We start from the raw sequence: 16,379 nt of genomic DNA, 5'->3' as shown, positions 1-16,379 counted from the left end.
TATAGTGAAGGAATCTCAAATTTATATAAAAAATTTTTTAAAAACTTTTCAATCTTGTCCTATATATATATGAAAATCATACTACTGACTTAGCAGCGTTTGACTTGGTTTTCCAGTAGCAGAGACAGATTGGCATTGAACCAGCCACTTACTCAGCTCGTCATTCTTACTACCAACATTTTCAAGATAACAGTCTGGGGTTAAGGATATAGAATGGCCATGAAACTCACTGGCTCACCTACAAATCAAAACTAAACCCGTGACCACACTGTACCTTTTCCTAAAAATGCATAACAATGACAATTTACTAAATATTTCTCCCTTCTTCCTCAACTCAGTCTTCCTTTTCTACCTGAGTCTATGCTATCCTCCTCAATCTGAATTCCACCTATGTTGCAGAACTCAATTCATCTCTCACTCTCTCCCTGACCTCATCAATGTTACCATATCCCCCCTCTCTGAATTCAAAAGCACATATTATCCAGCCTCATTCACCTTACACTGTTACTTTTTCCATGTTTGTCTTGTCTTTCCAACAAAACTGTGAGGTCCTTAAGGGCAGGAACCACATATTCCTCAGAATTGCTGCCAGAGCATCCAGAGGAGAGCCTTGCATGTATGTATAAGTACTCAATTACATTTAATTGTGTTAGGCCTCAATTTACAAATCAGGCATTATGGACAACAAATCAGCCTAAAAAGATCAATAACTTCTCCTCCAGCTATCAAACCAAGGCTTAGAAAAACACCCAAAAAGTCTTTCAAATTATCCCTTTTCAAGAGCACTTTGAAGTGAGGACTTAAGCGGTAAAAAGAAAAGTTATAAGTTGTGGAAAGTTAGACTGTTTTCTCACTCTTTAAGGCAAGGAGGGAACAGCGACTTAATCAGAAGAGCACACAATGTTCAACAAGGCATCGCATTCAACAACTTGTCACAGGTCACACACATACTGGCTGAATTCCAGACTCCCTCTCTGTGGGGAGAGTGAGTTCTGGAGGCTCCGATGTCCACTGGAAAAAAAAAAAAAAAAACAAGGCACCTGCTCTTCCCAGCACTGAAATATGGCAAAAAGCACACAAACACAGCCAAATTAGCAAGCAAAAACTAAGCGCCCTGTGGATGAAACTATGAGTACAAAATTGGAGGTAGGGCAAATAGAAAGAAAAGAAAATGTTATAAAAGCCTGTAAAAAGGACAACTTTGAGGTGAAAAGGCTCAAAATATCCATTAGGCACTTATTCACACAACTCCATTTGTGTGTCTAAGAAATAAGATATAGACACACACTTTAGTAGGCTCTCTCTCTCATAGTTTACCTGAGACAGTCTAAGTATAGAGCTAAGTTATTATGAAGCTACCTTGGCAAGATTGAACCTGATTACTTCCAAGGAAAAGAACAACCATAACTAATTTTAAAGATGGGTGGCCAAAAGTAGGATTACCGTTCACCCCAGTGGGTCTCCCTGCAGCAGTTATAACCCAACACAAAACAGCGTCTGGGTTTGGGGTGCTGTAGCTGGCTAGCACGCTGCAGAAGTGCTTTCTTCACAACTACAGGACTACCTGTCTAGGGGCTACCAGACAATCTGGCAGAAACTGGTGAAAACCATTTTATGTCAGAGGATGCAGTCCCCAGCATTGTGTCCTGGATCTTTTTATTAAGCGATGAGACAAAATGGGGGAGGGCGGCGGGGAAGGGAGGTGGTGCTAAAGACGCTGGCAGCATGACAACAAAAATAACCAAGTTGAAACAATATGTCCCGCCTTCTTCCTAAAGCCATTTCCTTCAATAGTGATAGGGAGGCAGGCAGCCTGCAAGTCATTATACACTGCCGTTTTCACTTTCACAAGAACCCTGGAAACCAGTGAAGAGCAAAATCCCCTCTCTGCCCCAGTTTACCTTCCAACCCTCTCTCTTTCGTGCTTTCTTCCTTCCTTCCCTACAGACAACCGAACAGCGACAATTCTCAGCAATCCGCTATTTTGCTTCACTGAGGATGGGGGAGGGGGAGGATCTAGTGAAAAGTGGAAAAGCAAATAGAGAAGCAACAGCGGAAAGAGTATCGAGTAGGGGAAAGAGAGGTCATAGTGAGGAGACAGGGTGAAGAAGAGTGTAAGAAAATCGAGGGGAGAGTCATCGGAGGAGAACTTGCTAAGGAAAACAAACAGATGGAGGGGGGCAGGTAATGAGGGGAGAGGGAGCGAGGGGCAGATGGAGCAACCGAGGGGGAAAACAGGCTGGACGGAAGTTACGGAGCCAGGGCCGGGACGCCCGGGCTTTGGGGCCAGCGACCGGAGACCAAGAGCAGCAGGTATGTGGGAGACCGATGTGAGGGGAATCAAGGCTGTGCGGGAAGCTGAGGACCCATTCCAGGACACCGGGGCGAGGAATCCACGCCGATGCCCCGGCGCAGATGACACGGGGCTCTTACCGGCAGTTTGGGGCTGACCTCGCCCTTGCAAAAGTGGCAGAAAAACCGGTGCGCGGCGACAGCGGCGCCTGCGCCCGCCCCGGCCGCCGAAGCCTCCGCCATTTTTCTCTTCCGCCGCAGCTGGCCGAGAGGGCAGCGGCCCGTCCCTCGCCAGGCCGCTACCTCCCGGCTGCGGTCGCCGCCTCTGCCGCCGCCGCCGCCGCCGCCGCCGCTTCCTCAGTGGGGCCGGCCGCTCCGGAGCCCGCGTCGGTCACGTGAGTCCGCCGGGCCCAGAAAGGCTGCGGCGCCGACTGCGACCCTAAGGCCCGCCTCCCAGCACCAAAGAGGCGCAGGCAAGAGAGTCCGCCCTCCGGCTCCTCAAACAGCCCCTCGCCGGTCCTCCAACCTTCCAGCGAGAAGAAAGAAAGAGCGCCCCCGGAAACCACCGAAACTCTAAGGGTAGAGCGGTACACATTTTTCCGTTTTCTCGGTGATCCTCGGTGTCCATCCTCCCGCGAGAAAGGGCCGTGGGCTCCCCCTCTGCCTGGGCGGCTAGCAGGAGCCCCGCGAAGCCGCCGGCCTTGGGGACTCGGCGGCGTTACACTGCATTGACCCGGAGGTTAGTAGAAACTGGTGTCTGAACGAGGCGGCCCTGTCTCTGGATCAAGGGACCAAGTCCGGAACCGGAACCTGCGTGAAGGGAGTGAAGAGCCAGGAGCCAAGATCCTTGGAAATCCTTTTCGATGATGGCAAAGGGTCTGGGGATGCTTCCCCAAAGACATGTGGATGGGGATGCTGAGGCTGAGAGACAAAGACTTGGCTTCTGAGGAATTCAGAGAAACAAATGAACAAACCAATGTTTGGTAGCACTTGGGATGATAAGGAAGTAATTATATAGTCAACTAGATCTGTTTGTGTCTACTTTGTCGAGTAGAAATGTCAAAATTAAATACTGCCCTGCAAACAACATACTTCATCTCCTATTTGAAACACCCTGTTGAGAAGCTCTCCTGTACCTCTTAATTTCTTTTCCTAAATTGTCATTTCCTTTATGGACTGGGAATGACACGGCCTGTTCACTCCCAATGGGCTGTGAACAGTGGCCTTAGTTCTTCCAAACAATGAAGTGTAGAATCTAAAATCTGTGACAGATCGCTAAACCATCTCCACCCAATCTTTAAAAAAATTAGACATAACTCCGTAAAGATAAATTTGGTGTATAGTCTTTTTTCTATACATACATGTTTTTCTTTTTTTTTCACAATAATTGAATTTTCCTCAACATTTTCCGTTATAACCCGCATCTTTCACTTAATGAACAATTTTCTATGGTAATATATATATTTCATTTTAAATGGCATAGTATTCCATCGTATGGGTATACCATAATTTACTGAATTAATTCCTTATTGCTAGAAATTAGGTTGTTTCTAGTATATCAGTATTCTAAAGAGAACTACAGTGACATATTTTTATTATTTCCTTGGAACACAGTATTCAAAATGAAATTATTAGGTCGAAGGTATGCAAGATTTTAAGGCTTTCGATATGTAATGCCAATTTGCCCTCCAGAAAGTACATGAATTAACACTCACCAGCTGTGCTCCCAACATAAAAAGAAACTTTCTATCATACAATCTTTTTTTTCTCTTAGCTCTGAGACTGCTCAGTACAATGACTCAAGCAGAAATTAAACTGTGTTCTTTGTTGCTGCAAGAGCATTTTGGAGAGATTGTAGAAAAAATTGGAGTCCACCTAATCAGAACTGGCAGCCAGCCACTAAGAGTAATTGCCCATGACACAGGAACATCACTGGATCAGGTATGTTTGGATGACGTTAATTTGCTTTCATTTCATTAATTTCTTTTACCTACCTTTGAATATTGTTACTTCCCACCCCACAAAATGGAAAAGGGAGAAAGCCTGCCCTTAGGACCAGAACAGTGTTATTTGGGGGGAAAGAGGATGAGACGTAGGCCCCAAGGTTCTGCTTCTCAGAGCATTCTAGGTTCATCATGGCTTCTTAGACAAATCTTTGCTCTTCCTATGCCATACCTCATTTATTTGTATTGAGTCTATTAATCTCAGTACTACTTTTAAGGAATGAGAATAATAGAGGGGAAGTAAACTGTACTTTGGAAGATAAAGATCAGAGGAAATATGAGCATCATAGCAAGGAATCTTCCTGATTTCTTCCATTGAGATGTGATTCTTATTAGCTATTCCAATGGAGGGAGAGAAGCAGCACAGAGATTCGTATCTAGCCATCTCCTGATGCTTAGTAAACTGTTGGACAAAAATTGCCAGCAATAATGAGCAGTGGCTTCAGATCTTTCCTCTCTTTCTTTTGGGTCCTATCTAGGTAAAAAAAGCCCTTTGTGTCCTCATCCAACATAACCTGGTGATATATCAAGTGCACAAACGTGGTGTGGTGGAGTATGAAGCCCAGTGCAGCCGGGTGTTGCGTATGCTTCGGTATCCCCGGTACATCTATACTGCCAAGACACTGTACAGTGACACTGGGGAGCTGATTGTTGAGGAGCTACTGTTGAATGGCAAAATGACAATGTCAGCTGTTGTGAAGAAAGTGGCAGACCGGCTCACAGAGACTATGGAGGGTCAGTACTGTATCCACTGCTGTTAGCAAAAGCATAGATTGGCTGGCTGCAGGAGTGGACCCTCAGTGATCTTAGGCCATCTTACCTGCCTCTTTCCTCCTGTTGTACAGATGGCAAGACCATGGACTATGCTGAGGTGTCAAACACATTTGTGCGACTAGCAGACACACACTTCGTGCAGCGCTGCCCCTTCGTGCCTGCCACTGAGAATTCAGACCCTGGGCCACCGCCACCTGCCCCCACTCTTGTCATCAATGAAAAGGACATGTACCTGGTTCCTAAACTGAGCTTGATAGGTAAGGAATTTTGAGCCCTGGACTGTGACTTGACCTAATTGTCGATTCTTCCTCAGTGACTGTTGAATGAGTCAATCAATTGAGCTGTTAGCAAGGATTTACTCTGTGCCAGATACTGTGGTGTAAAATGATTAAAAAAAACCTCAGTCTCTGCCCTTGTGGGACTTAAGTCCAGTATAGGAGACTTACATTAATCAAATAACCACATAGATATATAACTAAAAACTGTGATACGTACTATGAAGGAAAACTATGAGGTATTATGAACATATATAACGCGACCAGATTTATCTGGGGGTTTCAGGTACATGCTTCTTTGAAAGTGTGGCATTTGAGCTAAGATTTAAAGCAGAAGTAGGAACCAACCAGTGAGGTAAAGTATGAAGAGGTACAGAGGATAAGCATTTTTTAGCAAAGGAAATAGTATGTAGTGAGAAAAAAAAATAGGATATTTGAGGAAGTAAAAGAAGGTCAGTATAGTTAAAGCACGGTGAGCAAAGGAAAGCGAGCCATGAGGTAAGGTTAGGGAGACAGGCTGGGGCGAGATCAAATAAGGCCTTGTAGAGCATCTGTTCTTTATCCTCAAGGCAAAGGAAAACCACTAAAGGATTTTAAAGGAAGTAACATGATCTAATTTGCATTTTTAAAAGATTTTTCTTTCTGAAGAAAGGATGGGGCAAAGGTAAATGTAGACAAACCAGTGAAAAATTAGCTATAGAAGGGGCGAGAGAGACGGAGGTATCAGGAATGACATCTGCGTGACTGACTTGCATATGTGGGAGGATGATGGTGCCATTCACTGTGAAAGGAAGCATTGGAGCATGAGCAGTTTAAGGGAGAAAGACTGACTTTCTTTTTGAACGTGTTGATTTTCAGATGACTTCATCATTAATTTCTTTGTAGCTCTTCAGTCTCCTCAGCAACTCTAACCTAGAGGCAGCTATGGATGTCTTTGGGATGGAGAGACTATTCAGTCTCATAGGAGAGACTATTCAGCTCTTATATTCAGTGATTTCCTGTCATCATGTGAGGTGTAGCCTAACTGTTCAGCTGTTTTATTTGGCAGGGAAAGGTAAAAGGAGGAGATCATCTGACGAAGATGCTACCGGAGAGCCCAAGGCCAAGAGACCAAAACATACAGCAGATAACAAAGAGGTAATCGGGCTTCTTGATTAGGAGTCACCCTGATGAAAGCCAGAAAGAGGATTAAGATCACAAGCCCTGAGAGAGCTTAAAGGTTCCTGGATTGAAAAGTAGTAGGATTATGAGCTTCATTAAATATTGGCCAGGAATAGACTAACAAAGAGTGAATTGCTGTCCCCCTTCCTAGGCTTAACTTACTGCAGTCATTGGACAGAGGTAACATCTTATACAAAAAAAGGGCCTAGAAAAAGTTTAAGTCATTCAGTATGGCTGAGACCACCATAGAGACCCATGGTGGCCAGTGGTGACAAATGAGTCTAGAAAAATATATACAGGCCTGAGCTCTTATATTCAAATGCCTTCTCAGCATCTCTGTGAAGATATTAATAAGCACCTCAAAATTAGTATGGCCAAAACAGAATAATTTCCACCTCTCAAATATCTACTCCCTGCTAAGCTTTTCTCATCTGACTGAAGGACACCACCCAGGCCAGCCACATAGGACACCACCATTTGCTTAGGCCAAAATCCTGGGGCTGGCCCGGTGGCGCAGCGGTTATGTTCGCCCATTCCGCTTCTCAGCGGCCCGGGTTTCGCTGGTTCAGATCCCAGGTGCGGACATGGCACCACTTGGCAAGCCCTGCTGTGGTGGGCGTCCCGCATATAAAGTAGAGGAAGATGGGCACGGATGCTAGCTCAGGGCCAGGCTTCCTCAGCAAAAAGAGGAGGACTGGCAGTAGTTAGCTCAGGGCTAGTCTTCCTCAAAAAAAAAAAAATCCTAGGAACCATCCAATCTCACAGTAAAACCTGTCAGCCCAATTTCCAAAATGACCTCAAATCCCACTATTTCTCACCTCTTCCACTATCACCCTAGTCTGAACCACTGTCATGTCTAGTCAACACTTTGCCACCACTCTCCTAAATGGTCTCTCTAACTGCATTCTTATCTTCTTAAGAGCCAAAATTACTTTCTCAGTTGTTTTTTCAAAAAATCCCAACACATCACTGATTTAGACTCCTTTAATAACTTCCCATTACTCTTAGAAGAAACCCAAACCCTTACTATGGATTATTAAGCCTTACATGAGCTGATTTTAACGTGATCTGCTGGAGACAAGGCTCTCCAACCTCAGCTCTTTCCACTCTCCCTTTTGTTCACTATGTTCCAGCTTTTATCTTTCTTTTTGTGCCTCAAACATGTCCTATTCTTTCCATTCTTCAGGCTTCTGTCCTTAGTGAACAATTCCTTCTGCTTCAAATGCTTTCCCCTCAGATGTTCATGTAGTTGCCTTGTTTTGATCACTGAGATCTCAGCTCAAATGCTATTTTCTTAGAGCTCACTCACCATTGCCCACCCTCTGCTCCAGTCTCTACATTTTCCCATTTCATCTTCAGAGCATTTATAAGTAGCTGAAATTATTTATTTGTATACTTGTTTGTCTTTGTACTCTCAGTAGAGTATAAACTCCTTGAGGGCAGTATCTTGTACCTGAAATATAGCAAGACATCAATAAGTATTTCTTGATTGACTAAGAGGTTAGGACTTTATCCTGAAGGCAAGGGGGAGTCATTGATGGAATTTTAGGCAGGGGAATGAAGTGGCTCAGATTTCCATTTTAGAAAGATTACTATAGTACAATGCTTCATAACTTGTACAATTCCATGGATAGATTTCAGAGGGTCCACCTCTAATTGTGCGATGTGCATTTTTCTTTAGAGCACTCTATAGCTTTCTTCAGATTCTTCAAGAGAACTTGTGACCCAAAAAGATAAATAAGCACTGCTCTATGAGAAATGGGGAGAGCAATACAAAAGGAACAAGATTAAAAGCAGAAAACCCAGTTACCCTTTTTATAGCACCCACTTTATTAAAAAGAAAAATGAAAACCAGTTAGAAGGCTATTTTAGTAATCCAGGTGAGCCATGATTAGAGCCTGAAATAAGATAATGACAGGATAAAAAAAGTAGACATCTGATAAATACAAAAAGAATAGATAGAACTTGGTATTTGGATGGTAGATGAGGGAGAGCAAGCGGTTAGGGATCATACTCAAGTTTCTAGCTTAAGAAATCTGGTTGGTTATAGTGTAGTTAGCTGAAAACCTTTAAAAAGAACAATTTGGGGGAACAGGTGGAAGTGTCAAATAGGTAGTTGAGTCTATGCATCTGGAGCTTAATAGAGAGTTCTGGAATTAAGTAATAGATTTGGAAGTGAATCAATAGTTAAAGCCTTGAGAGCAGATAAAATCACCTAGGTAGAATATGTAGAATAAAAAGAAAAGAGGCTATGGACAGAACCCTAAGGAACACCAGTTTTTATAGGTGGGATCTGGAAAAGGAATCTGTGGAGACTGAGGAAGGGTAGGCAGAATGGTTAGAAGGAACAGCAAGAAAGAATGGTGTCATAAAATCCAAAGGGCCACATTGAGTTAAGAAGGAGAAAATGTCCAACCATGTCATACGCTTCAGAAAGATCAAATAAGATCAGAACTGGAAAATATTCTTTGAACTTAGCAATAAGGAGATCCCCAGGGACCTTGGCATTTCAGTATAATGGTGGAAATGGACTGAGTAAATCTGTGGATGGAGGAACAGCTGGGATCGCCAACTCTGAGAAGCTCAGCTATGACAGAAAGGAAAAGGAGTGAAGGCATAGGGTTGAAGGAGAATTCTTTTAGAGTAGAAGAGATTTGGACAAAGTAAAGGCTGATGGGAAGAAGGTAGTAAAGAAAGAGAGACTGAAGATTTAGAAGTGGAGTGAAAATTGATTGAGCTGGGTCCCTGAGAATGCAGGAGAGGGTGAGATCGAGCACACCAGGATGGGCATTAACCCTAGGTAAAAGGAGGAACATTTTCCATTGTGATAAAATTGGATAAAAATACAAATTTTAAAATAAGTAAGAAATGTGGTGGGGATGTGTGCACAAAGTTGAATGAGTTCTGGCATAATGGCTCCTATTTTCTCTCTGAAATAAGAGGCAAGGTCATTGGCTGAGAGTGAGAAGGGCTGGGTAAGTGGGAGATTTGAGGATACTGGCGGAGTTAAAAATCAGAGAGAAAGATCAGAGGTAAGCTTAGAGTTTGAAGCTGGGGATTGTGAATTTGTCCTTGTCAGGGCACTGATCCACGTGACTGAATGATTTTTCTCCAACCAATTTAGCTGCTACTGTATAGGAAAAAAAATGGTGAACAGTGAAATACAAGCTCCTCACCAGAAAACAATACTGTGTCTAAATGTTTCTGTCTAATCCTTTTCTCCTCCTCAGCCCATTCCAGATGATGGGATTTATTGGCAGGCCAACCTTGACAGATTCCACCAGCACTTCCGTGACCAAGGCATTGTCAGTGCAGTTGCCAACAGGATGGACCAGGTAATATCTAAGTGGGTGGGACAGTGGCCATAGGAACATTCACTTATTTGCCAGATGTGGCCATTGGCGTATAGCCAGAGCCAGCGCAGCAAGAGTGAATTCTGAATTCCAGTTCACTTTTCAAACCCAGACCAGCAGCGAGATTGTGCGGACCATGCTCCGGATGAGTGAGATTACCACTCCCTCCAATGCCCCCTTCACCCAGCCATTGTCTTCCAATGAGGTGAGTTTCAAGTTTTTGTACTAGTTTTCTGACAAGACTCTTGGATATTAGAACCTATTTTGGGACCGGCCCAGTGGCGCAGCAGTTAAATGTGCACGTTCTGCTTTGGTGGTCTGGGGTCCACCGGTTCGGATCCTGGGTGCGGACATGGCACTGCTCATCAGGCCATGCTGTGGCACGCGTCCCACATATAAAGTAGAGGAAGATGGGCATGGATGTTAGCTCAGGGCCAGTCTTCCTCAGCAAAAACAGGAGGATTGGCAGGTGTTAGCTCAGGGCTGAGCTTCCTCAAAAAAAAACAAAAAAGAACCTAATTATTATACATAGAGCCTGAGATTAGGTTGAGGTCTGAGCCTTGAAACAGTTTTTGTTGTTTGAGGTGGGATGCGGATTATCTGTAGGTGGTAGGTACTGAAATATGTGGTCTCTTAGGATCCAGCCTTTAAAAACCTAAACCAATCCCTTAGAGTATAAGCTATTTTCCTAATTGTTCTAAGAATCCACTATTTGGAATCTGACAGCCTTGGTGCTCAGGACATTATTTGGCCCCTTTTTTTTTCTTTTTGAGGAAGATTAGCCCTGAGCTCACATCTGCTGCCAATCCTCCTCTTTTTGCTGAGGAAGACTGGCCCTGAGCTAACATCCATGCCCATCTTCCTCTAGTTTATATGTGGGATGCCTACCACAGCATGGCTTGACAAGCCGTGCCATGTCCACACCCAGGATCCGAACCGGCGAACCCTGGGCCACCGAGAAGCGGAACGTGCGAACTTAACTGCTGCACCACCGGGCCGGCCCCCACGATGCTGCTATATTTTTGGACATTTTTATACCTGTGATATCTAAAATTAAAACATATTTATTTCAGTAATGTCAGCAATTCTAAGATCCCAAACCCATTTTCACTGTCTCTTTTTGCTCCATAGATCTTCAGATCCTTGCCTGTTGGCTATAACATCTCTAAGCAGGTTCTTGATCAGTATCTCACTCTGCTGGCAGATGATCCAGTAAGTCTGTTTTTGCTTTTTTTTCTTTTCCTTTTTTCTGCTGTGGTTATTATTTCTTTCTGCCACTGATACCTGGTAACATTCTCCTGTAGCCTCATTCTCTACGTAGCCAGCTCAGACAATTTCTCTACCATCATCTGATAGGAGGGCTACCTGCTGCAGACTCTTGGCCAGATTTGCTCCTTTGGAAACAGAATCACTGAACTTTCCATTCAGTTAACACTCTCTCTCTCTCTTTTTTAATAGCTTGAGTTTGTTGGAAAGTCTGGCGACAGTGGTGGAGGAATGTATGTCATCAGTATCCTTACCAGTTATTTCCTTACAGTTAGGCGGCCTTAATTATGAAACAGAATAGTGACTTATAAAAGAAAAGATTTTATAACATTTAGTGTACTAAATAAGTTAGAAAATTGAACCAATACATTGATTATAAAGAAGGAAAAAAAACTTTTAATTAATCAAATTTTAGTTAAGCAAAATCTTGACTTAAATACCCTAGTTAGTTAAGATTTTGAAATACTTACCATAAATGAGGCCAATGTGAAAAACAAAATAGTATTTAAATTTTAAATTAGAGACTTAGGAATAAAACTAAGATCACAGGGGCCAGCCCCATGGCCAAGTGGTTAAGTTCACGCGCTCCACTTCAGTGGCCCAGGGCTCACCAGTTCGGATCCTGGGCGCGGACATACACACCACTCACCAAGCCATGCTGTGGCAGCATTCCATGTAGAGGAACTAGAATGACTTACAACTAGGATATACAACCATGTACTGGGGCTTTAGGGAGAAAAAAAAGAGAAAGATTGGCAACAGATGTTAGTTCAGGGCCAATCTTCCTCACCAAATCATTAAAAAAAAAAACTAAGATCACAATGACCAGGCCAAAACATTACTGAGTGACCTTAATCCTCTACATAAAGACCTGCATAAGGCTCTAGGATCCCTAGCCACAGCCACTCTGGAGTCTGTCGTACAGGAGAGGTAAGGGGGTCACCCTGAGTGGGGTTGGAGTCAGACACTTCCTTTCCATGCCCCATTTGAACAAGTACTTTGATCATTATATAAGCAACCAGTATAGGCACATCTTGGCATATCTTGCCCCATTTTTCCACTAGACTGCTATGGATCCCATCTACTACTACTCTTCACCCTTAATACACTACTGCTTAATTCCCAATTATGTAATTAACCTGCTTTCCTAAAGTTTTTACATACAAATGCAGGAACTGAAGCAATCAAGTGCGTCAGCAGTTGGAGACTACCTTATGATTAGCAGTACCATCATCAGTCTGTGGAATTGTGAAAGAATTCTCTGATCCCTATTCCTCTCTGGCCCTGGCTCCACACCTGGAAATGGAGCAACCACCATCTGTGATCAAGAGCTAAAGCTAATCTATGTTGGCATGTCATTTGCTTTCTTCATTCCTTTCCAGATTTGGGTCTCGCTGTGCCAGAATATTCCGTTTAGTTTTGCAAAAGAAACACCTGGAGCAGAAGCAGGTAGAAGACTTTGCAATGATTCCAGCAAAGGAGGCAAAGGATATGCTTTATAAGATGCTCTCAGAAAATTTCATATCACTCCAGGTAACCAATGCTGTAATAATCGCCAGTCAAGCTAGAAACTCCTGAGACAAACATCCTGAACCCCAAGCAAACTCTGTATCCATCTCTGAGACAAAGAAAGAGATTAACAAAGACCTAGCAGTTGACGGATAATCATAGAGCTTTAACTAGCCTAGTAAAGAAGGGGGCACAGCCAAGAAGTCACCCCAGAATCACCCTACCCTTTTTTCTTTAGTTCCTAGTCCCTGTGATTTGTCCTTTCCTTGAGCCTTAAATTTACGATAGATTAAATGTATCAACAGCATCTAATGGGTCCTTGCTAGGTGCAGAGCCACATAGTATACCCTATGAAAAAATAGATAGAATGTATTTTGGAGTCAGAAGCACAACTCTGCCTCTTACCCAGTTACATTGAGCAAATTACCCACCGTCATTTTTATATCTATAAAGTGATGATGGCTGGTAGTAATAAAGATAATATGGTTTGTTGTAAAGATCAAATACAATCTACCTGGCTCTTAAGAGTTGCTCAGTAAATGTTAGTTGCCTACTCTTTCTTCCTCCCTCAGGATGCTGAAAGTCAAATGGAAAAAACAGGGCAGCCCAGCTCTCCCTGTGGCTGATTATGCCATAAACACAGATGTATAAGTGAAAGAGAGGGCTGAGTAGCTCTGGATGGAACACCTGTTTACTTTGCCAGTTCTGAAGAACAGTATAATTTCTCTTACTTTTCTTTCTGTGGACAAATAGGAAATTCCCAAAACGCCAGACCATGCTCCATCCAGGACCTTCTATTTATATACTGTGAACATCCTGTCAGCTGCCCGAATGTTGCTGCACAGGTGCTACAAGGTAACTCCTGGACTTTCTCCCCATTCCCTCCACACAAACAAGTCTCACCCTCTTGCCCCATTTAGCCATTTTCCCTGAGCTACTTAATAGAACTATGTGCATTTCTTGTCTTTCTTCTCTCCTCTCAGAGCATAGCCAACTTGATAGAAAGGAGGCAATTCGAAACCAAAGAGAATAAGTGAGTAGCATTTTTAGTTGAGTAATTATATTTTTCAAGGTCAAAGGCTTGAGAGGAAATTTCCTATGGAAATGAAAACCAATGGAAACAATAACCAGTCTAGTTGCATTGAATTATTGGCTTAGGTTGGCATAAATCATGCATTAATCTATACTTTTCTAATATACCCCGAGTGAAATAATTTTGTAGATTAAATTTATGAGAAATCTACAAACTGGCACCAAACTTTAAGTGTAAATGAGAGGCAATAAGTTTCAGAAGTGAAGTCACATTTCTAATTTAAGTTTGTAGAAAATGTCCTTAGGGGGTGACATTATCCACCTTGACCAGGACAATGGTGAAGGGGGGGTGGGTTATGCCCCAGGACTAAAGGGTAAAAGAATCTCCAAGGCTAGAGGACATGCCTTAGAGTTGTGTTTGTCTAACAGACGCCTACTAGAAAAGTCTCAGAGGGTAGAAGCCATCATTGCATCCATGCAGGCTACGGGTGCAGAGGAGGCACAGCTACAAGAAATAGAGGAGATGATCACAGCCCCTGAACGCCAGCAACTAGAGACCCTGAAACGTAATGTCAACAAGTAAGCATCAGAAACTTCAAACCCGTGTTTCAAAATACCTTCCAGACAAATCTGCCTCGACTTCCTGCTGCCCCTCCAACTTAACAAGAACAAACCTAAACTCATTATCTTCTTCCCCAGGTCAATTAACAGAATGTAATCCAGCTATTTTCCTAAACTAAGAACTCTGAAGACATCCTCAGCTTCTCTTCCCTCACCACACACACACTCTTGTTCACTAAGGCTGTTGATTTTACTTCAGTAAGTGTCTCAAGTGTGGCCCATTCATCTTGGTCCTCATGCAGGCCTCCATCACCTCTTTCCTAGACCTTTGCAATCACCACCCCTTTCAAACCATCTCTTATAATGCTCTCAAAGTTAGTCTCTATAAAATGATTAATAATTTCACTCTCCTATTTTAAATGCTTTAATGACCCCTTTTATTTACAGTAAAAAAAAAACCAGACTCCTTGGTGTGACTTATAGGGCCTTTCACAATCTCCATAGCAGCCTATCTTTCCGTCTTCATTTCTTTCACTCTTCACCATTGACCTTAATAGGTATTCCTTTGAATCTGTAGATGAATTTGGGGAGTATTGCCATCTTAACAGTATTAAATCTTCCATCCCATGAACAAAGGAGGTCCTTCCATTTATATAGGTCTTCTTTAATTTCTTTCAGTGATGTTTTGTGATTTTCCATATTCAAGTCTTGCACTTCTTTTGTTAAATTTATTCCTAAGTATTTTATTCTTTTTTGATGCCATTTTAATGTTTTCCTCATTTCATTTTTGGATTGTTCATTGCTGGTTTATAGAAATAAAACTGGTTTTTGTGTTTTGATTTTATATCCTGCAACTTTGCAAATTCGTTTATTAGCTCCAGCAGGTTTTTTGTGGATCCTTTGAGATTTTTCTACATATAGAATCATGTCATCTGTGAATAGAAATAGCTTCACTTCTTCCTTTTCAATCTGGATGCCAGGTCTTTTTCTTGCCTAGTTGCCCTGGCTAGAACCACCAGTAAAAGGTTGAGTGGAAGTAAAAAGCAGACATCCTTGTCTTCTTCCTGATCTTAGGCAGAAAGCTTTCAGTCTTTCACTATTAAGTATGAGGTTAGCTGTGCATTTGTCATAGATGGCTTATATCAGTTTGAGGAAGTTCCCTTCTATTCCTAACCATTACACTAAGCCTCTGCCACTCTCAGCTCCTACTTTAAAACACCATAGGTCCTTTTACACCTGTGCCTTTAACATGCGCTATTCTTTCACTTACTTGCAAGTTAGACTGTAACTTCTCCCAGGACAGAGACTATATCTCTTGAATCCTCAGCAATTTCCACAGTGCCTGGCACTTACAAGATGCTCAGTAATGAGAGAATGATGTATTGGTTCTCCTGCTTTCCACCCATTACTCTCAAGGGTAACCAAGCAATTCTCTATGGCCACACCCAGCCCCAGCCTATAATCTGAAATATGCTAATTAATGTTCAGTTGGGCAAATGCTTTCACTTTTTCACTCAGGTTGGATGCCAGTGAGATTCAGGTGGATGAAACCATCTTCCTACTGGAGTCATACATTGAGAGCACTATGAAGAGACAATGATGCAGAAGAAGAGTCTTCCTCAAAAGATCTGGGGGTAGATTAGAAGGAAAAATAAAGGAGGTGCATAGATGCATTCTTTGCAGTGGAATAAGTTGCAGATTTTTGTACTGAAACCCTCTCCCTATCACTACCACTCAGAATACAGCAGAAAGAGTTTGACATTTTTTAAAGTTTGCTGATCCTGTTTTAAACCCTTCACTATATTTTCCCCTCATCAAATCTTAACAGGTGAAAAAACCTTAAATCAATCATCTATCAGATGCATCACTTCCCATCAAGAACAGCCAAGCCTGTATTTGAACATCCCTGGCAACAGAAGAGACTTCTTCCTGAGCAGTTCACTCCACTTTCAAAAGGCTACATCTGTTCTTTATTTTGTCAAGCTGTAATCTTACACACACACACACACACACTCAATGTAGAGAATGTGAAAGACTACCACAGAGAGAGGATAAAAGCTATTTTCAGGGCCAGCAGGTGGATTGGCCCAAGCAGTCACACTAGAATCTATGGATAGAAGCCACATTTGCCAAGGCCACACTTCTAGCACAGC

At 42.7% G+C, this 16,379-nt stretch overlaps 2 protein-coding genes across 6 annotated transcripts in view; one reads left to right on the top strand and one right to left on the bottom strand.

Moving 5' to 3' along the window:
- The window catches only part of RNF115 (ring finger protein 115), a 73,595-nt gene extending 70,818 nt beyond the window's left edge, over window positions 1-2,777 (bottom strand). The window contains exon 1 of the mRNA XM_008528230.2: window positions 2,434-2,777. Within this exon, the coding sequence (XP_008526452.2) occupies window positions 2,434-2,535 (102 nt within the window). The 5' untranslated portion in view covers window positions 2,536-2,777. The remainder of the gene's footprint in view (window positions 1-2,433) is intronic.
- On the top strand, window positions 1,826-15,914 carry POLR3C (RNA polymerase III subunit C). 5 transcript variants are annotated; one of them, XM_008528227.2, is made up of 15 exons: window positions 1,826-2,313; window positions 4,067-4,233; window positions 4,775-5,030; window positions 5,141-5,326; window positions 6,393-6,481; window positions 9,736-9,840; window positions 9,971-10,063; window positions 10,990-11,070; window positions 11,317-11,368; window positions 11,994-12,054; window positions 12,507-12,657; window positions 13,387-13,488; window positions 13,617-13,666; window positions 14,095-14,244; window positions 15,745-15,914. In XM_008528227.2, the coding sequence occupies exons 1-15, from the start codon at window positions 2,214-2,216 to the stop codon at window positions 15,824-15,826; spliced, it is 1,725 nt and encodes a 574-aa protein (XP_008526449.1). In that variant the 5' UTR covers window positions 1,826-2,213; the 3' UTR covers window positions 15,827-15,914. The 5 variants fall into 5 exon arrangements, with proteins under 5 accessions (XP_008526449.1, XP_008526450.1, XP_070463667.1 ...); XM_008528228.2 differs by lacking the exon at window positions 15,745-15,914 and adding an exon at window positions 14,365-15,070 and having other exon boundaries at window positions 1,850-2,313; XM_070607566.1 differs by lacking the exon at window positions 1,826-2,313 and adding an exon at window positions 2,438-3,298.
- Window positions 15,915-16,379: the final 465 nt, after the last annotated feature.

The sequence above is a fragment of the Equus przewalskii genome, unplaced genomic scaffold, assembly GCF_037783145.1.
Source record: "Equus przewalskii isolate Varuska unplaced genomic scaffold, EquPr2 ChrUn-12, whole genome shotgun sequence".
Classification (NCBI taxonomy): Eukaryota; Metazoa; Chordata; class Mammalia; order Perissodactyla; family Equidae; genus Equus; species Equus przewalskii.
Note: the sequence above shows the minus strand (reverse complement) of the source record. Positions and strands in the feature narration are given on the sequence as shown.